This window comes from Eumetopias jubatus, unplaced genomic scaffold (genome assembly GCF_037043125.1).
Source record: "Eumetopias jubatus isolate StellerSeaLion01/CBP00866 unplaced genomic scaffold, mEumJub1_p1.0 scaffold_1, whole genome shotgun sequence".
NCBI classification, from domain to species: Eukaryota; Metazoa; Chordata; class Mammalia; order Carnivora; family Otariidae; genus Eumetopias; species Eumetopias jubatus.
This window is the reverse complement of record NW_028274807.1, coordinates 75,940,177-75,965,377: the sequence shown is the minus strand read 5'-3', so window position 1 is coordinate 75,965,377 and position 25,201 is coordinate 75,940,177. Positions and strand designations below refer to the sequence as shown.

General features: G+C 37.3%; 1 protein-coding gene across 3 annotated transcripts in view; it reads left to right on the top strand.

The window, feature by feature from the left end:
- Nucleotides 1-25,201, top strand: part of IL1RAP (interleukin 1 receptor accessory protein) — a 125,957-nt gene that overhangs the window by 91,974 nt on the left and 8,782 nt on the right. For all 3 annotated transcript variants that reach the window (XM_088025055.1, XM_028101119.2, XM_088025054.1), the window contains exons 5-10: nucleotides 5,224-5,389; nucleotides 7,446-7,517; nucleotides 9,782-9,908; nucleotides 12,416-12,564; nucleotides 21,955-22,098; nucleotides 23,419-23,562. In XM_088025055.1, coding sequence (XP_087881181.1) covers nucleotides 5,224-5,389; nucleotides 7,446-7,517; nucleotides 9,782-9,908; nucleotides 12,416-12,564; nucleotides 21,955-22,098; nucleotides 23,419-23,562 — 802 coding nt within the window. The remainder of the gene's footprint in view (nucleotides 1-5,223; nucleotides 5,390-7,445; nucleotides 7,518-9,781; nucleotides 9,909-12,415; nucleotides 12,565-21,954; nucleotides 22,099-23,418; nucleotides 23,563-25,201) is intronic.

Below are 25,201 nucleotides of genomic sequence, written 5' to 3'. Positions count from 1 at the left end.
TTACATTATTTTATATAATTTACTGGAAATAATCCAGCCAGGAATAGGAGAATGTGGGATTTCAGGCCACTTTTGTTGGGTTCCAAAGCTTATACTCTTCAGAAATGACACAGAGAGGGTGCTCCAGTCTTAATTTCTGGAGCGTGAAGCACTCTGAAGGGCTGAGCCATCTTTGCACACAGATTAGGTTGCAAGGGAGACTGTGGGCCATAAGGAAACCTGTGGAGAGATCACCCAGGGAAGTCAGAAGGGCTCTAAAACCTGGGATTGGTGGGAACAGAAAATCAGAAGTTTCTCTTTCAGAATGGCAGGGGAAATGGGGCAGGCTTGAATTCTTCTTCTCTGAATGTCTTCTTTCCTGCTCTCTTCTGTATGGCAGAATGTTCTTCAGTCTGGGCCCAGAATTCATAGTTCTCTAATTCAACAATCCCGTGAGTTAAATTGATGTTCATCTTTGTTACTGTAATGATTGTATTTCTCTCTTCTGTAATGGGGAGTGACCTCTCTCTTTCTAACCCTTGAATAACAAGCACACAGCACAAAACAGAGCCAATATACTTTGTATTTAGGAATTGATTCAATAATTGAATGAATTGGACTGGACTGGAAAATTCCATGAGAATAGGGCCATTTCTGTTTTTACTGTCTGCTGTATGCCCAGCTCCTAACACAGTTCCTGTCACATGAGAGGGATTTTGTAAGTATTTGTTGCATAAACATTGAATGACGTAGTTCTGAAGTTCAGTGGAAGTGACTGGTGGATAGAACTCTTATGAGACTTTGTGAACAAGTATGATGCATTTCACGGCAACTTAATCTTAGATGCAAAAATGTCAATAGCTATTCATAACTATTCTAATGTTATATCTCAGACTCGGTACCCTCACTCAGGCTCCCTACCCATCCTACAACTCCCCCATCCCAGGTATTACAATCCTTGTATTCACCTTCTTATTATCATGTGCATCCCGCCTGAACTTTCAACTCCACGTCTTGTGTCTTTCCTTCTCTCATCCATAGTTCTGACCTACGACACAAATGTACTGAGCATTTCCAATGTGCCAAGTATTGGGCAAGTTGCTGCCCATGCAGATAACAGTACTCATGCACCCCCCACTTGCCCCTGGGAGTAAGTTTTCTAGAGGAAGAAATAAGCATGAAAAGAGTCACCATAATAAAGGTGGTTAAGGACTAATGCAGAGGGCAAAATGCTGTAAGAGCATAGGGAATTTTTTTTAAATTTTATTTATTTATTTATTATTGATGTACTTACTTATCAGAGAGAGAGCACAAGCAGAGGGAGCTGCAGGCAGAGGGAGAAGCAGCTCCCCACTGAGCAAGGAGCCTGATGAGGGACTCGATCCCAGGACCCTGGGTTCATGACCTAAGCCAAAGGCAGATGCTTAAGCAACTGAGCCACCCAGGCGCCCTGTTAGGGGATTTTTTTTTTTTTCACATTTTTCCCCGTGCCTAGAGTGTCACTCTCCCACGTCTCCCCTCCCACATCACTGGTAATATTCTACTTGCCCTTTAACAATCGGGCCCACATCTTCCTTCTCCAGGAAGTTTTTCTAAATGTTTTCTGTTTAATCTTTTCTCCCACTTCCCCACCCCAACATGCTTCTCATAGGATTTGTTGTAATTCTCCACTAGACTGCATGCCTCTAGGTCAGGAACTCTACCATTTCCATTCTTGTGCCCTCATACAGTTCTTTAAATATTGTAGGTTTATTGAATGGAAACATCTGTCCTTTTTAAGTCACGACATCCCCCCACTCACACCCCACACTTCAGCACATGATTTATTTCCTCTCGAAGATCTCAAAGTCATTTCTTGTGCTGTTCTTTACCTATATATTGCAGTAGGTTGCCATGGCTACCGCTATGTATTAGAAACGTTGTTCTGTTGAACTTCTCTCTTTTGAATTCAAAATGAGGAACTGATTGGTCAACTAAGTGGATGACTCGTTTTCTAGTCAGACAAGTGTTCACAGTGAAAATCAGCTTACCATTAACCATTTCTCGTATTTAGACACATTTTTTTTATTCTTTGGATATCTAGATTTTTTTTGTACCTTTTTTTTTTTTCTGATTCCAAAGAAACGATTTTGAAATCTGCAGTATTTATTTTTAGGAATACTTTATTGTGGTTAAAAACATACTGTGTATCTCAGGTGCATGTGCCAAAGGGTCTACAGATGCAACTGCTTATAAGAATTAGAGTTCATCACACATGATAGGCTAAAGTTAATGGTTATTTATAGTTCACCAATGCCCCAAAGCTACCCCTACCATGCACGTGCACACTTAGAATGTAAAATACTTCTTCCTTATCCTTTTCCAACATGCTATAGGTCTAATAACTTTGAAATGGCTTTTTATTTCTTTTCTTGTTACTCCTTTTGGTTAAAACTAGTTAATTTAAATTTTTTGAATGGTCAGCTTTAGTAGATTAGACCTGAAACTTTCCCACTGATTTTTGTGGAATATTCCTTAATTTGAAATATTTTTCTAGACAAAGCGGCTCCAAGAAAAACTTGTCCCTGGCCTACATTTTTGTCCTTTATGGAAAGAAGATCTCACAAGAAAGCATACTTATACCATTGACTCACGGGCCCACTGAATACTCTAAAGCATATCCAGCTCATGGGTTTGGTTAAGAGGAAGAAAGAGAGCTAGCAAGAGGTCAACACACACCTATTTTGTACCATTTTCCTTGCTGTTTAGATGTGTCTGATTCTATTTCTCTGTTCATGATAAGTCCGTAAGAGTTGACCCTTGGTTTTAGTCAGTGCTGTATTCTCAGAACCTCAAACCGGCTGGCACATGGTTTATGATTAATACTCAAGGGTGAATGAACTAATGAGTGAATGAATGAAAAGGCTTTGAGTTAGAAGTGTTTCTTCATATTTGTAGCACATATTGTGAATCCTAAAACAAATGTGTTTAAATAGTTTTTACAGAAATGATACTTGATAAGTCAAAAAATGTTTCTTTTAGTACATTCTTAAGAAATGATTTTGACAAGTACAGTACTAATTGTTAACTTCTTATCCTGAACAGTATGCTTTTCCAGTTTATCACGAATTGTGGGACTCCGCCTCATATATGCCATAGAGCCACATTATTAACACTGGGACCGGCCTGCCTCTGGCATATGTGCAGGACCACAGGATAGGGTAGGGAGACAGTATCAGGTAGAATTAAAAGCAAAGGCCTCAAAACAGGTAGATCTAGATTTAAATTTTAGCTCCGACACTACCTAGCTCTATGACATTGGCAATCACTTAACCTTTCTAGGCCTTTATATCCTCGTCTATAAAATGGGCATAAAAGCATGCCAGACTTGCTGAGTTTGGAATAAGGGTTGGAGGGGTTAATGGAGTACATGTAAATACATGTGTCTGTGCAATTTTTCCAGCCCAACCAACTCCCAAGGAGAGCTGTTCATTCTTAGTTAAGCTGTCTGGAAAACTGAGTTTTAGCTTTGCTCTGGGTTATCGAGAGTCCCTTTTTATCTGTCTGTCTCATTATTTTTTTTCCACCTGTAAAACTAAAGCATATTTAGTTCTGATCTGTCTACTTCATGGGAATTTAAGAACAGCTAAGCTAACAAATGAGAGAAGAAAATAGCTTTGAACTGTTTCAAAGAAAGGTGCCACAAAAAATCAAATAGAGTTCTATAGATAGTCTAAACTCAATTTAAACTAAATCTGACATAAATTCATTATAGAATACAGGTCTCTGTGGCCTTATACTTTGTGATAACCTATGAGGATTGAAATATTTTGCTGACGTGACAAGTGTCTAGAAGCGCTGCTTATCAAAACAGGATAAATTGCATTCAGAAAATAACTGAGTATATAACAGCTTCCTCTTGATAATCATCTCCATGCATCAAGTGTAGTGATATTCTTAAAAGACATATTTTCTATGACAAAGAATTGCAAAATATGACACTCAGTGTAACTGTCATATTTCAAAACACATGCTCCAGGAATTGAAGAAAACCTTACGTATTCAAGAATCAAAGTTAAATATGTAAATACAGTAAATCTAAAGTACAAGCCAATAATAACCTCCCCGAATTTTAAAGATCTAAAGGACCCTGGACCTAACCCAGTCCGTTTGTGTCAGATTAATTATTGAATTTTTAAAGAAAAACAAAAGTTTTTTTCTAAAAGTAAATGTTTCACATATAATTTTGTCACAGTTGATGTATTTTTTTCTTAGAGAGAAAAAAATAAAGTAATATAAGCCCATTAGTAGGGCTCAGAGAGCCAGAACAGGATTCCAGTTATGTTGAATGAGGTATTTCAATCTCAAAAGTTTACAAATCAGCAGAAGTATATAAAAATATAATTTGGTGTAGAAATAAATATAATTCCTGGTAAGACTCATAAAATATCTTTTAGTTTTAGATTCTGAAGTCTGTAATATTTGATTGTAAAAAAAAAAAAAAAAATGGGTTAAGTAGAAGGAAAACCCAAAAAAGTTTGGCAGTGACAGATAGAGTGATTCAACAGAGCCATCAAAAACACTGAAACGAGGGGGCCCTAGGTGGCTTAGTCTGTTAAGCATCTATCTTTGGCTCTGGTCGTGATCCTAGGGTCCTGGGATTGAGCCCCACGTCTGGCTCCCTGCTCAGCGGGGAGCCTGCTTCTGCCCCTGCCCCTCCACCTGTCTGTGCTCTCTCTTTCGCTCTCTCTCTCTCTCAAATAAATAAATAAAATCTTAAAAAAAAAAAAAAAAAAAACAATGCTGAAACCAGAGACTTAATGTGAGACCTCAATGGTCAGAGTGGCTGGCTTCCCGAATTAATATAATCACTGAATAAATGTGGAAAAATGAAAACTAAGCGTTTCTTAAATAGCAGCATGTGAATTTCCTTAAGTTGCTTTAGTTGTTTTTCAAAACTTTAACCTTGTTTAACTATTAACATGGGATTTCCAAAATTCAAATATGGGATCCTGAGACAGGAAGCTTGTGATTTTGAATCCATGTCTCAGTTCAAAAGTCCTATTTTCCTTTTGCAGAAAGTATAATGAAACTTGCATTCATTCTTTGCAGAAATATCATCAAATACTTGACGAAAATAATTTGTAAAAAGTACAGCCAACATAGATATTTGTATGTTCTGTGCAAAATTAGGTGTGTGTATATGCATTTGTGTATTTTCTGTGCATGTATCTACATACTGAACATCTTTTCTTTTATTTCTAGGGCTGTCAGAAAATACAGGATTTTAATAATGTGATACCTGACGGCCTGAACTTGAGTTTTCTCATAGCCTTAGTTTCAAACAATGGAGATTACACATGTGTTGTTACATATCCAGAAAATGGGCGTACCTTCCATCTCACTAGGACTCTGACTGTAAAGGTGGTAGGTAAGCATGATTTTTAAGTGCACACAACAAAAATGCAATAACTCTGTTTTGGCTCTTCATAGTTTATTACAAACAAGTGTATCCATTTTATGAGAAAAGAGGTTTATCTTTTTTGTTCACTGCACTGTCCCTAGAGCCTCAGCAATTCCACATACAAAGTAGGGGTTCAATAACTATTGGTCTACTGAATGAATTAATATGTGAATGAATGAAGGCAGCTTGGGGAGTGAAAGGAGTACCAGAGGAATCTGTGTTCAGCTTGTACCCTTGCCATTTATTAGCAATATGACTTTGATCAGGGTCTGGGTCTCCTGAACTGTACTCTGGAACTAAGAGTACCTGACATTCAGTATAGCTGAGAACATTAGAAATAATATACATATTATGCTAGTCCAGTTCCAGGCAAACAGCAGAAACTCAATGAATTAAGTAGTTAAAATTATTATCACAAAAAATGTTGTATTTGAATTCAACCAGCTCTGTCTTTCTGTGGACTGGAACTGGGGTAGCTGAAGCTATTTGCCAGTGGTGTTTAACCCTTGCTTTGCACTGGTTGAGAGAATGGGGGGGGGTTGAGAAATTCAGAAAGTGGAAAGGACAATGTCCAGGCAGAGTCAAAAGACTCCTATCAAACCCAGAAATTAAGAGAACCAATGTCAGCATTTAGGGGAGAGCCCTAAATACCACTGTGCCCATGATACTAAAAAGGAGAGCATATCAGAGTGAAAATTTTTCACACCCCATCTTTTCATAGATGGAAACATCGAGACCCAATAGCACAAAGTAACCTGTTTAGAGATGCTCTGTGAGTTAGTGTAAGAAGTGATTCCAAATCTCAGGTTTCTGATTCTTTGTGCAGGGCTTTTCTAATAGCCTGACACCAGGTTCAGCGTAATTTTTAAGGGCTCCAACATAATAGTGCAAATAAAATTCAAATTGAAAAATTTTGTAATCCCCTCTCCTCTTCCTCTGCCTACTTTTGGAATAATGCTGGGCTGGGAACTCATTCAGAAGAAAAATCAGACTAAATTTAGAACTTAACCGGAATGGGCTTTAAAAGCCAAATGAATAATCTAACCTTAAATTCATCTTGGCAGTTGTTTCTGATACAGATACTTAAATGTATCCCTTTTTGGGAAGTTGAGAACAGGCATGCTTGTTCACCTTGTTTTATAGATAGAGAAGTTGATAGACACTGATGTGGGGTAGGGTTCTTATCCAACTTTCAAGCAACACAAGTTTGTTTTTGAAGCTGTGAAGTACTGAGCACTTATTATATACCAATAGGATGCTTTAATATGCATGACTTAATTTAATCCTTCTAATGAACCTGTGCGGTGAGTTTAATTATCCTCATTTTAGAGGTGAGGAAAATTAGCTTCTCAAAGATTAAGCAAAAAACCAGAGTCATATGGTTAGGATTTGACCAAGTAAGGATAAGAGCCTTGGTTGTTAAATCTTTGAAGCCTCTACTGTTATGCACTACACTATAAAACCCCTTCAGGGTACTTTTATTTCAAATTAGAAATATAGAATATTATAAAGAGCAGCAGTCCTATGAATGAGCAGTCAACTGTCACAGGCATTGGGTAGACTGATGTGCTGGCCTCACAACTGTGGTTTTAAATTTTCCATTTACTTAGTATTCATTTAATATTTACTTCTTTAACCAGGTCCCATACTAGACACCCTGGGCATGTTCTGGAGAAATATGTAGAAAAGAAACAATTGAGGAAGACATGAAAGCAATTTATTTTATAGTATGAGAAGGGTATTTCATGTAAGCGTTGGGAAGCAAAAACACTGGTTAAATCTCCTATCCTGAAACATGGAGCCTACTTAGTATGTTATGTTTGTCTCTTTGCTTGTTTGAAATGAATGAAGTGTTGTAAATGACTCTACATTGAGCTGTGGGCCCTTGCGGGAAGAACTGACAAACTGTGCCAGGAAGTTGGGCAAAACTTTACAAAAGAGCAGCTCTTGGAAATGGGTTATGAGAGATGAGGGATACATGATTTAACATCATCTCTCTTTTGTTTCTTCCTCTCTAAAACAGGCTCTCCAAAAGACGCATTGCCTCCTCAGATCTATTCACCCAATGATCTTGTGGTTTACGAGAAAGAACCGGGTAATTATAGCTGTGCCTCTTAATTTCAGTTAGATTCTCTTAATGACAAGGAATAAAATGTCATTTAAGTTAATGCATGCAAATAGAGGGCTTTTGTAAGGAAACAGAGGAATTGAAACTGAAATCAAGGCAGCTCTGGAGATTAGCTCCTCCTCTGTCATAGATCTCTCAGGCATCTCTGGGATTCTCAGCTTCTCTCTCCACAGCTGCTCCCTTCCTCCCCTGCAGTGGCTCCCCTCTCCTGATTAGTGATTTCTGTCTGATGTACACGTTAGCTTGCACACAGCTTGGGTTTGCCGAGACTGTGATATGAGCACAAGACGTCCTTTAAGCTTCTGCTCCACTGTGGAAGGGCAGGGGTTGGAGCTCAGGGGTGAGACCCTGAATTTAATGGGTTAACAACTGGTAGAACTAGTACACCCTAATCAGAACTCTGTGGGATGTTTCCTATGGCTGTCTGGGTCTCCTTTTAAAAAGTTTTTTTTTAGTTTTCATAATTTTCCATTCTGGACAAAAATCGTCTGCTACTGACCGAATAAGGCATCGTGTGTTATTCTTCTGGCTCAAAGCCTCCCACAGTTAAACTGAAAACCATAGAAAATCTTACAATTTTCTATATTGTATCCTTTACAATAAACTCACTCCAAACCCAATGAAAGGTGTAAAAGAACATATTTTTACAATGTACTAAAGATAACAGAGGTCGTGATCAAATGTAGGTAGAGCACAATGATGCCCTCCTGAAACTAAGATAAGGTTTCAAATAGTGAGCTGCCTGTAAAAAAAAAAACAAAGAACACACAAAGGGGTCTGCCAACCCCAAATGGACCAAATTTCCTAGAATTCATAGTGGCTTTGTATAGTAATATGAACATTCTTCCTGCTATGGGGGTAAACGCTTACTGATGACCTAATGTGTTTCATCTACCTATCATATGGTTACAGAATCTATGTTCATGTTACCTTCCTGCATATTAATATAGAAACTGAAAGGGACAACATAAGAATCATGCATGAGAAGAGGGGATGAGGTAGGACCATGCAGTGAGACAAACTTGCTTTCAAATTTGGATGACAATATAATTTGTCATCTCAACCTGCACAACTTTTGAGAGTGAAAGCAGTTGATATCAATAACTAAGAAAGCAAGCGTAGAACAGAGTTGTCCTGGGCAAACTGGAATGAAAGTCAATCTGGGTCAAATTCTGGTTTGCCACTTATTAACAATTTCATCTAAGAGGGGCACCTGGGTGGCTTAGTCATTAAGCGTCTGCCTTTGGCTCAGGTCATGATCCCAAGGGTCCTGGGATCAAGCCCCCGTCCCGCCCCCCGCATCAGGCTCCCTGCTCAGCGGGAAGCCTGCTTCTCCCTCTCCTCCTGCCCCTGCTTGTGTTACCTCTCTCGCTGTGTCTCTATCTGTCAAATAAATAAAAAAAATCCTTAGAAAACAACAACAAAAAAACACACACAAAAAAAAACAATGTCATCTAGGAATGGCATTTAACATCGTTAAGCATTAGTTTTCACATCTATAAAACATGAATTTAAAAAAATACCCCGTAGTATTTTGTTTAAATTAAATAAGATCCCTTGTAAGTATAAATATTTAGCACAGTGAATTATATAAAGTTCTTAGTGAGGGTGCAGCTGCCCTTCCTGTTATTATCATTTTCTGCCTGGAGATCCCCCTGACCTCATGTTCCATCTCAGGAAGATAACATAGATTTGTTATTCATAAACAGTAGTATTTATAAACATACAAATATTTGCATTATATATATATATATATGTATATATGTAAATTTTAAACATACTGACTGCACCCTGATAACCTGAGCATTTCAAGATCTGGCCTGCCCCTCAGTGTTGGCACTGCCCCATCTTTTCTGCACCAAGCACAAAAGGTCTGGAGAATCTCTCCTTAGTCACTGTTTGTGAGGGAAATAACAAAGGATAAGAGTAGTCCATGGAAGTTTAGGGCTAAAAAGGATGTTGTCAGAGCCTCTTTAAACAAATACTGCCATGGTACAGGATTTATGGATTGTATAAAAAGATGGTCGTTCTGGAAATTTTGTATAAAACTGCTGTACTTCTTTTCTTGGTTTGTTTATTTTGCAATGAAGTATGGTACGTTACTATGGTAGGTGACTTGAAAATTACTCAGAAGTATTTAAGTACACTTTTATAGCTTCTGATTAGTTACAGAGTGAAACCAGTGTAGCCATGGAAGGTTACAAACTGATGGGTTAACTTGTTTTTTTTAGGAGAGGAGCTACTCATCCCCTGTACAGTCTATTTCACTTTCCTGAAGGATGCTCGCAATGAGGTTTGGTGGACCATTGACGGAAAAAAGCCAGATGACACCAATATTGATGTAACTGTTAATGAAAGGTACCATTGGCTCAGACAAGGGGTGATCGACGTTTGTCCCTCAACTGAATGCCCTCTGGCTTATACTAATCATTGAAAGTAAAAACTCTGACTTTGGCCCATCATTACCAAAAATCTGCAAGATTTTCAAGTCTTTAGTGGCTGCATCCCGAAGCAGGATTACTGGACTTTCAATTCAAGACCCAGATGTCTTCTAATAATCACACATTCATGATTCCCACTTGAAAGTAGATGGGGTGCATAGCCCACATGAATGAAGAGCCACAATACAGGGCTCTGAATACATGAAAGCTGGTCAGTGTGGCCCTGTTCTTTCCTTTCTCAAGTCCGTATTTATGCCTCAGATAAATTGTATTAGTTTCTTTTCTTGCAGTAAACATATATTTCCTATTTTCCTCCTCATTCTTAACTCACATAGCATGCATGTTACATTTATAATTGATAATTATTTTTTTAAATATTGGCTAAATACATTCACATTCTTTAAATTTTATTTTTAAAGTGGATGAGGTGGTAATATAGCCCACTCTTAAAATAACAATCTGGGTCATTTTATTTCTAAATAAATATAAATTTTTGAAGAGGATTGGGTTGACAAGGAGGAAAATATGGGTCTTTGAAGACAAAAGATCCTTCCATAAGTGAAGTACACAACTGCAAGACAACAGTTGGTTCACAGCAACAATAAATAAAAATTAGCAGCTGACCAACTACATGACAAAGTAGTTCTGGGCCGTGAGACTTAACATGATATGCAAATACATCTTTGGCTACTTAAACTTAAAGATGTGTTGTTCCTAATAGTAAACTCACACTTTGCGCAGAGGTTATAAAATGTCTGCTTTACATCAAGTGCTATGCAAGATACTCCATCCCTAACTGAGTAGATTTTATTGGAGTAGGAGTGATAGAGCAGAAATTTCAATATATTGTGATAAATGCAGTGACGAGAATATTGGATATTATCGGAAGCTTTAGCTGAGGATTCCAGTCAGTTTTAGGGGATGAGGCAGTGCTTCTCAGATGGTACAGTACCTAAATAAAAAATTGAAGGATGAGTAGAAATAAACTAGGTAAAGAAATAGAATGTTCCTGGTAAAAGGAAAATGATGTGCAGTGGCTGGAATTTAGAGAAGCAGCACATATTTAAAGGTACAGAAGGAGACTCCTGAAATTGGAGCAGTTTTTGCAGAAGGAATTGGTTAAAGATGTGGCTGGAGACACAAAGGGAGAGTTATTGATCACTTAAGGAATTCTGAACATTGTGGTTCCTATCCTCATAATAATAACGAATGAATAATAATGAAGGTCATGCTGTCTGTCCTCGCTGCTACAGCAACACAACTCAGTGTCCAGAGTGGAGCAGTGCAGCTCAGTTTAGGCTAAACCCATCACAACTCTTGACCAAGTTCTCATGACTGACAGTCAGCCTCATTGGAAGGAGAACCTGGATGTCAGCTATAGGAGAGAGATTTTGTTTTCTCTTTGGAGCAAGTAGTTCCAAGGGATTTTAAATCTTGATCTTAGACCCAAAGCACTTGATCTCTGACATGCTGAGATTATGATGTATTTATTTTCATAAAGCTTACTTGCTTTGAGAAGTCTCTTCTTTTTATGTTAGGATTTAACCCATGGAGTTTCAGCCGTTTTACTGAAATATTCTACCTGTGTTCAAAATCCAAGCTTTGGGAATCCCTAGCTATATGAGCATGAACTATTGCTGAGGATGGTAATAATTGCCTATATGAATATTTATTAAGAATTGTTCTAATACTGGGGCGCCTGAGTGGCTCAGTTGGTTAAGCGACTGCCTTCGGCTCAGGTCATGATCTCAGGGTCTTGGGATCGAGCCCCGCATCGGGCTCCCTGCTCCGCGGGAAGCCTGCTTCTCCCTCTCCCACTCCCCCTGCTTGTGTTCCCTCTCTCGCTGTCTCTCTCTGTCAAATAAATAAATAAAATCTTAAAAAAAAAAAAAAAGAATTGTTCTAATACTTAGACATTGACATACTCAATCCTCAGAGTTCTTGAGTAAGTCAATACATGTAATGCACTGTGTAGGCATTGCTACTTACCTCTCTTTCAAGGAGGAACTCAAGACTTGGAAAGATTAGTTACTGTGCCCAAAGTATCTAGCCAGTAAATGGCAAAGCTTGGGTCAAAACCCAGATGGATCTGGCCTCAGAAGCTTCTCTCTACGCTGATACAGAATACTATCTCAGAAGTTTGAGGGAAGGAGACATTTTGCTCTGAAGAGAGATCTGCCATACGTTGCCAGCAATGGGATTTGTGCTGGATACTGGGATTGTGTGTGGTATAGAAGGTAAAGAATGGCACTGGAGTCTAGAAGCTATCCTTCCTTTGAAACCATTGGAGCTCAGGCAACACAGCTCGTGGACATTGTGGCCGCCCTCACCTTGGGGCCCTGTGGTTGTCTCCTTATCTGATTCACACACAGCACGTGGCCCTGCGTCTCATTCACGCTTTGATTTTCTTCCCCCTATTTCTAGTGTAAGTTTGACTGCAACTGAAGATGAAACAAGAACTCAGATTTTGAACATCAAAAAAGTTACTGCTGAGGATCTCAAGCGCAACTATGTCTGTCATGCTAGAAATGCGAAAGGGGAGGTTGACAAAGCAGCCAAGGTGAAACAGAAAGGTAATGGATGCACTCAGCAGATGCGTCTGTGAACTCCAAATGTAACAATGTGGTGAATAAGGGAAATGAGAAGACAGTGCTCCAGCACCTAGCACATCTGGCACATAGTAATGAATCAAAGGTGAATTGAAAAAATCTTGAGGGAAAGTTTCCATCTATGTGAAGACAGTCGAAATATTGTTTCTTATACTTTTAGTAACTTAGTGCACATATGTGGCCAAAAAATCTATATGATTATGAAAAGGCATAATTTTATATCAGTACAGTCATGAAAAATGAAAAATAAAGAAAATAATTTAAAGCTACCAAAGATATAGAGACTCTATACTGGTAGAGTCACATATAATTGTTGGATTGTAAAGACCCTTTTAGAAATCATTGATGGCAGAGTTCAAGCCTCATAAAAATCACCATACCATGGGTGCCTGGGTGGCTCAGTTGGTTAAGCGACTGCCTTCGGCTCAGGTCATGATCCTGGAGTCCCGGGATGGAGTCCCGCATCCCTCTGACCCTCTTCCCTCTCGTGCTCTCTCTCTCTCTATCTCATTCTCTCTCTCAAATAAATAAAGAAATCTTTAAAAAAAAAAAATGACCATACCATATGACTTAATACTTTTGGAATTTTTTCTGAACAAATAACAGAAGGAGAATTATGTACCCATTGCTATTCTTAGAAGCATTATCTATAATAATGAAACATTATAAATAGCAACCATCTAATTATATTCAAGTAGTTAAGTAAAATATAAAATATTTTTTCTCAAAAATATAATTTTAAAATGATCATTTTAAATACTATGTATCAGTATTCAAACATTTAGAACAATTGCTAAAATGAAAATTATTTAAACTGTGACTTAAAGTAATATAAAAGGATTTCTATGTTGATATTACTAATTTTTTCTACAATAAATAAAAGTGATAAAGCTCTCTTGTGTGAGCTGTTGCTACTGAAACAGACAATGTCTAAAATTATCTTTGGGTCTCTCACCTAACACAGAACCTGACAATTAATCCCTTCAAGAATGTGTTTCAATGACCTAGAGAAAGATAATGATGATTTATCACACATGCAGTCACGTCATTCAGAATCATCATGGATCCTTCTGTCAGATAGAGCCTATAATATTTATACCAAAAGTAAAAAAAGAAAAAGAAAAAGAAATTAATTCATAGCTATTACATTTTGCAGTGGGATTCAAACTTTTTTTTTTTAAGCTGATGCAAAAACAGGCTTCACTGTAACATTTCATTATAATTTAGAAAGTAAAAAGCAAAGTCCTGAAGTCTATATGCCACTTAAAAAGTCTTAGGGGATTGGTTCTGGATAGTTCATTGCTTCTGCCCCTCAGAAGCCAGTGTAAAGCAACGAGACTCAACCAAATAATATAAGGCAGTTTCCCAAAGTTAGTTCCTAAGAATACTACTAGGACTCTTTATAGTACTGCAGTTCATTATATGTACTCTAGACTCAGACGGCCTGTGTTGGAATCCCGGTTTCTGTGCATCCTAAACCCTGTGATCTTGAAAAAAAATCACTTAACCTCTCAGAGCTTCAATTTCTTTATATTTAAAGTAAGCAAATGATACCACTGTCTCATAAGGTTGTTTTAAGGTACTCAGCGCAATTATTGGCCTATATACATATATATTAAGTGCTCAACAAATATTAAGTCTACTTATTATTGCCACAAAATTTTCACAGGTGTTATTTGACAAAGGCTTTTACAGTAAATAAAGTATCATTAAAGGCTAGGCTAAACAAAATCAGTCAGGTTATTTTAGTCAAGGGCCCCTTAGAGTCTTTACATTATTAACACTTGGTGTGAATATCTGAGGGGAATTGGAACATAGGAGGCAGGGTTTTTTTGTTTTTGTTTTTTTGGTTTTTTTCAAATATATTTGATTCCTGAAGTAATGGAGCATTTTGTGGGACTCGTTTTTTGAAGCATGTGTTTTGAGAAACAATTATGGAGGATGACATAAATTACTTACTTATTGTCAGGTAGGATTGAACAATCAATTAAAATCATGTTTAGTCTAAGAGTGATGCAGAAGTTTGCCTGCCAGAGCTACGTGAGTAGCTCCCTTTCCCACAAGGCCATGCTCTGAATGGTTGAGTATGAATGGCATCAGGAATGTGAAATGACAGGTGCATCCACTGACTGGATGATCTGTGCTGAAATTACATTAGTATTACAAAGAATTCAGCCTGGGCTGTGTACATCTTGTGGTACCAGAGGTGTTGAGGGTTTATACTTGGCTTCTATTCTCGGCCAGGTAATGCTGGGATTCAGAGGTGATATCTGTATTCACATTCATATGTCATATGTAATGAGTCCTTCTCTGGATTCATTGACAAAGCATTCTATGTCTTTCATCAAAAAGATGACAGGAAGGGCTCAAAATAAGAAGAATTCACTGGGATAGGTCTTTGGACAGTGCAATTTCATCTAGTCAGTTAAAGCAAAGTATCAAAGGAGAGGCAGCTGATGTAAATGTGTTAAACATGGAGTTGTTTTATAATAGGGGAGAGGTGGGGACTAAGGCAAGGTGTGTTGAACTTTATGAGAAACTGCCAAACCTATTTCCGAAGAGGTTGTACCATTTTATATTTCCATTAGCAATGTATATAAATTCCAGGTGCTCTACATCCTTACCAACTTTTGGAGTTGTCAAATTTTTCAATTTTAGCCATCCTAGTAAGTGGGTACTAGTATCACACTATATTTTTTTTAATTTGCATTTTCAGATACTAGTGATATTGAGTACTTTTTTATGGACTTACTGACCATTAATTAATAGTTCTTCCTTTGTGAAGTAGCCATTAAAATCTTTAGCCCATTTTGTTCTTGAGTTGTTTGTTAATGAGTAGCCCATTTTGTTCTTGAGTTGTTTGTTAATAATATATATATATATATATATATCAGATATATGACTTTGTGAATATTTTCACTATTGTGCATTCATTTTATTTTTGATGAGCAGAATTTTAAAACATTTGATGAAGTCCATTTTATCAATTTCTTCAATTATGGTTAGTACTTTCTAAATCCTGTGTTAGCAGTCTTTGATTTTTGAAAATCTTAGCTTTTTCTTTTATACTTTAGCCTATGATTCATTTCAAAAATTTTTTTGTACTGTGAGGTATGGATTAAGTTTTAGTGTCTTGTTTTATTTTGTTTTACATATAGAAATCAGTTCTAGCCTCATATTGAAAAATCTCTCCCTCTTTTACTGAATTGTTTTGACAACTTAACCTAAAAAAATTATGACTGTGGGTCTATGTCTCCATTCCCTATTCTGTTCTATCAATCTGTTCGTCTCTCTTTAGTCAAATATTACTTTGTCTTGACTAATAGCTTTAAAGTAAGTCATGAAGTCAGAAACTATTGTCTTCCTCCTTTTTTTCTCTTCAAAGATTAATCTGACTATTCTGAAAACCATATTATTCTTTCATATAGATTTTAGTATTGGCTTGTAAATTTCTACATAAGAGTCTGCTGGAATTAGATTGGGATCATATTAAATGTATAAATTGATTTGGGGAGAATTGAAATCATAATGATACTGAATTTTCCAATCCATGAACATGATATATCTCTCAATTTATTTAGTTCTCATTGATTTTTCTCAGCTTTTTTTTTTTTTTTTAGTTTATGTATACAGGTCTTGCACGTTAAATTTATCCCTAAGTATTTTGTTTCTGTTGCTATTATAATGGTATTTTTAAAATTCCACTTTTCAATTGCTCGTTGAGAGAAAATAGAAATAAATTAGTTGAGTTTTATGTTTTGATCTTGGTCTTTTGACTTTTCCAAATTCACTGCTTAAATAGGGTTTCTGCTCGTTTTGTCTGTTAGGTTCCTTAGCATTTTCTGTACACTTGATTGTGTCACCCATATATAAACATACTTTTCCTCCTTCCTTTCCAAACATTACACCTTTGATTTCTTTTTTCTGCCTCTTTCACTCTCTTGGATCTCCCAGTACCATGATCAGTAGAAATCAAAGCAGCCATCCTTGCATTGTTCCCTATCTTAGAGGATATGCATTCAGTTTTTATATATTAAATATGCTGTTAATTATAGGTTTTTTGTAGCTGACTTTTATCTATGTGAGGGATTAATTTATTTTTGGTTTGCTGAGAGAATTATAATTCCCGTGTGTGTGTGTGTATATAGATTATGAGTATACATATATACATATATATGTATAAACGATGAGTGTCTGTTGAAATTTATCAAATTCTTGGTGTAGTTTTATTTTACTATATCTTACTTAGGGTTCTTTAAACTTCTTGGTTCCATGAGTTTATTGTATTTTTCATTTACTTTGAAAAAATCTTCAGCCATTATTTCTTCAGATATGTTTTGCTCTTTCATTCATTCATTCTTTCCTTTTCTTCTAGTAGTCCCATCAAATTTAATATATATCACTTGGGGTTGTTCCACAGGCCACTGAAGTTCTCATTTTTATTTCATCCTTTCTTTGTTCCTGTGTTTCAATTTGGGTAGCTTCTAGTTTCCACTAGTCATTTCTTTTTTGATGTTTAACCTGCAGCAATTTTAATTTCAAAATTGTATTTTTCAGTTTTTGGATTTCCATTTCTCCATAAAAATATCCCTATTGATATTTCCTATTTGCTGTTAATGATGTTCATCATCTTTTTTTAATTTTTTTAATTAATTAATTTATTTATTTTTTAAATATTTTATTTATTTATTTGACAGAGAGAGACACAGCGAGAGAGGGAACACAAGCAGGGGGAGCAGGAGAGGGAGAAGCAGGCTTCCCGTGGAGCAGGGAGCCCGATGCAGGGCTCGATCCCAGGACCCTGGGATCATGACCTGAGCTGAAGGCAGACGCTTAACGACTGAGCCACTCAGGCGCCCCATCATCTTTTTTTTAATTCAACAGGAATATTTATAACACTCATTTTAAAGGCTTATCTGCTAATTCCATCATCTTTGTCAATTTTGATTTGGATTTTTTTTAAGATTTATTTATTTATTTGAGAGAGAGAGAGCATGCAAACAGGGGGAGGGGCAGGGGGAGAGGGAGAGAGAATCTCAAGCCGACTCTCAGCAGAGTGCAGAGCCCGAGGTGGGGCTTGATCTTGGGACCCTGAGATCATGACCTGAGTCAAAGCCAAGAGTCAGACGCGTAGCTAATAGAGCCATCCAGGTGCCCCTCTGATTCTGTTTTTATTGGCTGATTTTTCTTCTGATTATGGGTCTTTTTTTTTTCTTTTTCTTGTCCTTTTTTTTTAAAACATATGCTGGACATTATGTATGTTGCACTACTGAGTGTCTGATTTTTGAAAGTAAGTATTGTTTTGTTCTCAGAGGGAGTTAATTTACTTGCTTAACAGCTTGCTTTTTTGAAGTATTCTGCTTACCTTTGCTAGAGTATATCTAAAAAACAGCCTTTTCCCTAAGGCCAGACTGGACATATGTAGACTCTCTGGGGTCTCTACCTAACACATGGGGAGCTAGCCAAAGTGTCTTTACTCTGGTCTTAACTCAAGTGTCCCCCAGCCCTGCATGTGCACTTAGAGTTGTTCAATTCCCAGTCTCCTGGAAGCTGTTCCTTCCCTGGTAGTTTCTTTCACTAGCCCCTGTTCTTTGCCTGATTTTGTCAAGTGTCATCCGACCTATGCAGAGCTTTATATTTTTCCAAAGACTTGAGGTCACCCCTTGCAGACTTACAGAGCGCTTCTTCCACACAGTGTTCTTCCCTCTTTACCCAGGCCTGTAAATTCAACCCAACTCAGTAGTTCTGAACTGTGATTCCTGTGTCCTTAGCTGACCGTGATGACTATACTTGTGGTTTTCCCCGTTCTCTGCCATGGTCTGAAAGTGCCTTCAGGCAAGAAGCCAGTGTGATGGTGGGGCTCAACTGTTTGATGTCCTTTCTCACCCAGATCGCACACAGACCAACTACCAGTGGGTCCACCTTAGGAAAACTGTCATTGTAAATACTATGGTGAGAAAGCCACTCCAGTATCCATTCCTTCGCTAAGGCCAGAAGCTGACAGGCAAAATGCACACATTTTAAAACACTATGATAATCAAACAAAGCAGGTCTGCGAGTTAATTCATTGATAGCTCTCTGGTTTACTGTCATCTAAATAAAACATTCTAATTGTTTGTCATTCAGAGAAGTGGTCACTACATGGCTCCCCAAATTATCAAGAAGTCTCAGCAATTTAGTGAAGAACAGGCACAGGTTCTGTGGCAGGAGATACTTGAAAGTCCAGTGTCAAGCAGCTGGTGTTGGGCTCAGAGCCCCTGTGGATAGCAAGGCCCCAACTAATGAAGAGGAAGAAAATAAGTTAGGTTACCAAGAAGAAACAAGATTGTAGACCACTAACTTGAAACAGGGAAAAAGACTGGAGCTAAAGTCTTGGATTGGTTTAACTCAGGGCGGTTAGCTGGAAATAGGGACCTTGGAGCCCGTTATTACTGTTGAACTGGAAAAGGAGTGGAGGGGATTCTGATTCAGGGAATAACAGCAGAGCAAGTGGCTAAAATTGGCTATATCCTACATCAATTATAAGTGAGATCAAAGAGTGAAGCTGTTTAGGAGTGCAATTTGGTCAAATTGCATCACCCCTTCCTGATTGGAAATCCTTTGGTCTGGGATTGCATCAGAGTAAAATCCTTATGCCAAAACAATGGAGGTTCCAGCTGGGGCAGACAGAAAATGTGGGCTGAGGGTCATCCTTTCCCTGCAAACCAGCAGAGCTTTAGAGGAAAGCTTTTTAGAACATTTTCTGCATGTGATTCAAGCCATTTAGAAATTCAGGCTTGTGGATTACTTAAGAGTTCAATTAGTGAAATAGTATTAGGAACCTCTTGATGTCATCAAGATGGCCTCCACAAAATACAGTCTGTAAACATGACCCGTGTCATGAAATGACCCAAAACCAAAGTAAAAATCCTCCCTAAAAATAAAATAGGCAGTAGTAAAATGAATGTGGCAGAGGGAAATTTATGAGGGTAATTGATCTCTTGATCATTAGGCAAGATATCTATTGATATTTTTTCTTAAATCCATTTCAGGTAAGTGCATCCACTGACCTCTTTTTTTTTTCTTCCCTATTCCAAAATGTCCAGCCAGAAGGACCCAAAATAACTGAGCAAATAATGAAGATGACGTGGGAATTACCCTGGTGTACTGTTAACATAACATGTGCTCAGAAATACCAAGGACACAGCAATTTTCATGCCAGCTACCCAAACTGATCTTAGTAAATTTTCAGCAGTTGCACTTGACATAGCTTTTGACATTCAATGATGGAGTTTTCTTATTTTAAACACCATTATTCATGGAACAAGCATGAGAATACCTGGTAATAATTCTGCACTGCACTGCGGAGTTCTGCGGCTATCTCTGAGATAGGATTAGCATCCCAAGTTTAGGATAATGAACTTGAAACTCTAAGATCTGCCCTTTAATTAGAGAACTTCAGGCTCAGCTCCAGACTGCTTACCATTTTCCCCTTAGGAGAGATACCTGTTTCAAAAGGGATTTTTCCACTAGTATATGATCAATAATTAACTTCATGGCAGAGCTCTGCAAAGATCTCTGGACTTTGGAGTCAGAGAGCCTGGATAACAATCCTAGCTTTGAACAAAATTCCTCTGTACACACCTTGGCAAGCACTGAACACAATGTTCAGGTGACCAAAAAGCCTATTCTCACTACCCAACCTGATATGCCTCTTCTGCTCCAGCCCAGCCTCTCAGTCCCCCCCCATCATATTTATTTCCTTTATGACACTGATCACTACCTAGCAATAGTTGTCCTATTATTTATTTCCTTGCATTAGAATATTAACCCTAAAAGGTCAGAAACCCTTTTGGTCTGATCTACCATTGTATCCCCAACAGCTTCTGGCAAATAATAGATGTTAATAAGTAATTGTCAAATCAACTATTACATAATTTAAGCCACTCCTTCTTCAGATCCAAATATTCTATTCCTTCTTCAAACACTTAGGCTTCATTATCACAAGCTAACAAAGCAACCAAATAAAGTTGTTGATACATAATAGTACTAGATTTCTTTTAAATATTTCAGAATGGTTCTATCTGGAAACGTTCATTGAGATCCTATGTATTCTAGTGGTAGGATGGATGAAGAAAACATAGGTTTACCTAGAAGACTATAGATGTAGAATTTAGTGGGGAGTGAGAGAGAGGGAGCAGCAGACTTGTAGACAAATTACAATAGAATACAAATGCTATAATAGAATTGCAAACAATGAGAAGAGTAGGAATTTCTGCCAGGCAGATGTCAGGTTGCAAGAGGAGTTTTATTCTAGGAAAGCTTATACAAAATAATGACATTTGAGCATGGACTTAAAAACTAAAGAAAAAGAAAGAAGTATTTTCCGCCAGAAGTCCCAGCATGAGCAAAGACACGAAGCAAAATCTTCCTGACATTTTTGAGGGGAAGGTACTGGTAAATGAGCCAGTAGGGTGGTTGGTGGTTTGGTCATGACAGACCTTCTTTACAGGGCTGAGTTAAAACATTTCTAGCTTTTACGAAGTCAGGAAATACCTCATTCTATTTCTGATAGTTCCAAAGAAATTGCTAAAATGCCTCTCTTATAAAAGTAAGCAGATAACGTGGGAATCTGTCCATACCTGGATATTGCAAGTTAACTTTCAGAATGTGTGTCCTAGAACTGTAAACCTGGGAAGATACTTTCAAACCCAAGCATACTCAGCTTTGGTGGATACCCTCTGTTTCTGCCCAATGAATATAAGATTTTTGAGGCTTTTTTCCAAATTTATAGGAAAGGAAATTAATTTTTTTTTCCATATGGCACTGATGAGAGGGTGGAATTAAGACTAATGGAAACACATTAAGATTTTCACAACCCAAATGCTCCAACAATTAAACTTCTATCAATATCATAGTCTGGTCTGGGTAGTAGTAAGGATTCCATCCCAAGAGCTGGACAAACAGAAGATGAAATTACACTTTTCAAAAATATTTTTGAGGAGATTCGTGTATCAGATCATGAGTTGAATGAGATGACCTTCTAAATCCTTTCTAATGCTAATATATATATATATATAACTAATATACCATTTATATACCATTAATATATATTTATATAATATCAAAGTCTATTCAACTCACCTAGTAGTTTAAAACACCTACATCAGGTGCTGGAAACAAAAAGATAAATATGACATGGTCTGGCATTAAAACATAGTGCTTAAAACCTATCATGTTATCTCTGCTTGTTCACACATATAAGTCAGGTGCATGGCTCAGCTGCCTGGTTTACCCGGCTATTTGCAGGATGATGGATCACTGTGATCACCACATAGAAATCAATTGTTTCTTTGTTGTTCACTCCACTGATAGCTCCAAGATACACAGTGGAATTAGCATGTGGTTTTGGAGCCACAGTCCTGCTGGTAGTGATTCTCATTGTTGTTTACCACGTTTACTGGCTGGAGATGGTCTTATTTTACCGGGCTCATTTTGGAACAGATGAAACCATTTTAGGTGAGTAATAAAAGTTGGATGCAAATACCTTCTTCTATTGTCATTTTCAGAAAACATGTTGGCTTGATAAAAGCAAGAATAACTGGGAGATTTAATCAAACTGTCTTCGGTTTCAGCCCTTACTATTAAAAATCCTTCTAATGTATATTATTTTGCTTTCTTGGTTCAATATGTGTTTAGTCTAGATTAGCCTGTCCAAATAGAAACACAATGCAAGCCACGTATGTAATTTAAAACTTTCTAGTGGTCACAGGAGGAAAAGTAAAAAGAAAGTGAAAATAACTTTAATAATATATCTTACTTAACCCAGTGTATTCGAAACATTATTGTCTTAGCATATCATGCATATTTAAAAGCTAATGGTGATATTTTAGTCTTATTTTTTGGTTTTCAAAATCTCATACTTTAGCCTGTGTTATATTTTAAACTGAAAGTACATCTCCATTCGGACCAGCTGCATTGCACGTGTTTGAGAGCTACGTGTAGCTGGTGTGCTAGATCTACCTGGACAGTGCAGGCTTACACTCTTTGTACTTAAGGGTGGTCTAGGCACCAGCAATGTCAGCATCACATGGGAGCTTGTTAAAAGGAGAATCTTAAGCCTAACCCCTATTCTAAGTCAGGATCTACATTTTAACAATATTCCCAAATGATTCAAGTGCACATTGAAGTTTTAGAAGTACTGTACTAGTGCAAATTTGCCTGGTGACAAGAAAGGAACAATTAAACATACTGATTCTTAGACTCATCCCATAAAGATTTTCATTTGGTAGTGTGGCAGAAGAGACAAAGAACCTATATTTTTACTGAGAGGTGATGTTTATAATTAGGCACCTTCGGGAAAGATGGGTTTATGGAATCTATATTTTTAATTGCAGTTATTTTCAGGTATAAATAACTTAGACACTTTCTAAAAGTTTTGCTCCATTTATAATTCTAATATATTGGTAGTGACAAACTAAGACAGGAACCATAAATTCTCAGTATGGTATTAATTGCCAGCACCTATGATTGACTATTTGCATCCTGATTGTGTTAATTCATAGTTGAATGAGCCAAACCTCATTTATTTTCCACTATAAAAACTAAACTTCGCGATATGAGAGTAGGAGACACATCAGAAAAAATTTTCAATTACTCCTTAAAATAGTCATTTTGCCTGGAGACCTGTCACAAGTGGGAAATCACCCTGAAATCTGTCAGATAATTCATACATGTAAAAACGTGAAAGTGTCGAATATGCAAGAGTTCAATTTAAAAAAATGCAGAATGATGATGAAACTTTTCTAATTTGTATTGGATCTCTCTTCCTTTTGCTAGATGGGAAGGAATATGATATTTATGTATCTTATGCAAGGAATGCTGAGGAAGAAGAGTTTGTGTTACTGACCCTCCGTGGAGTTTTGGAGAATGAATTTGGATACAAGCTATGCATCTTTGACCGTGACAGTCTACCTGGGGGAAGTAGGTATTTCACATGAGTACAAGTGACGCCACCCTGCATGGCAAAGGGAATCCTTAGTTTGGAGTCATGTGTGACAGTCATGGCAGAGTTCTGTGTTGGCATCTTTGGATACTGAACGTCCAATTGTTTGATGTAGTGGAGACTTCTTTAGGAATAAAATTACCTCCTAAGTTGTAGATTATTGAGGTTCCATTTATGGTACTAAAATAGTTCCCCTTGTAAGCCCTAAGAACTCCAGGTCAGAAAAGTATGGATGTGCAGTGGATTAGGACTCTATTAAATGCCTCAGTTTTAAATGTTCTGTTTACACACATTTAGATTTTTAAGAAGGTTTAAACTAACCTGCATTAATTTCCCTAGAATTTTTTTTTTTTTTGCAAGCATTGAGATTAAGCAACACTTTTACAAAGACTGAGGTTTACTTGATTTTACTAAGAATGAGTTTGTGAAGAGAATGCATGGAGTTTTTCTTTATAGTACTCACTGCTAATAATTAGAATATTTCCCTGTGGCATTTGCTAATTTCCTTTTCCTCACTTTTGTTTTCTCGCAAGCCTATGCTATTTAAATCCCCCCTTTTCTTGAGTCTGTTTCCTCCTTTCTACCAGCTCATACATTTGAGATGTAATTTAAAATTTTAAAAAGGCCAGTATATACTAGAAACTTGAATTGCTGAATGTTTTCAAATAAAAGTGCATCTCAAATTTTCAAGTCTACCCAGTAACATACAAAGTGATGGTCCATTTGAGTCTGCTTTAATAAATACATAATAGCATTCCTAAACCCACTGTTGAACTTTGTGCTGTTGAAATGCATGTAATGTGTTTATCCCTCAGCAAAACAAACTAATTTTCCTTCCCTCCAATCCTGTATATGTTCATCATTTCAAATGTTCTACAAATGTCATATAGATAATGGAGATACAAAATAGACTTAACTGTTTATTCTCATTTTGAATTAGCTGGACCACTTATTTTATCTCCTTGGCCATTACCTAGAAGTCCATCATGCTAGTGTTCTACAGTATCATTTTGCCAGGAAATGATGGCTTGATTATTCAGTTAAGGGACAAATTCCACTCATTTTAAGACTTAAAGTCCTAAGTCACTTATTCATCCATTTATTCATTCATTCTGCCATTCAACAAATATTTATTTCAGTGTGAAAAGTTATATAAAGACATACAGTATAACAGCAATGACCCTCCAATAGGGGTTGATAATTCTTTGAAGAATTCAAGTTCTACATAATTACTCTTGCATCTTGCTTCTGCTGGTCAGTCCTTGTGATCTGCATTCTCACTGCTGCTCTTCATTCTCTTTGCCTCTGGGTCTCTTTCCACGCTTCCACATGGTCTGCCTCCAGCAATAGTGCATGGAGTAGATAATTACTGATTCCTGGATTCTCCTGCAGGCTGCACATGGAATTTTAATTGCAAGTCTTTCCCCTTTGCCTCTGTACCTGTGAAGATGAAGGGACAGAATGACTGCTTAGGGGAGTATTGTAAGCCATGAAATAGCTTCCCACAACACTAGTGCATTCCCTGGAATTGACTTCTATTGGAACCCCAGGTAAAGGATCATACAGTCCTAGACAAGCAGCCTTGAGGAGATGAGTTATTCCCAAGAATTTAGTGAC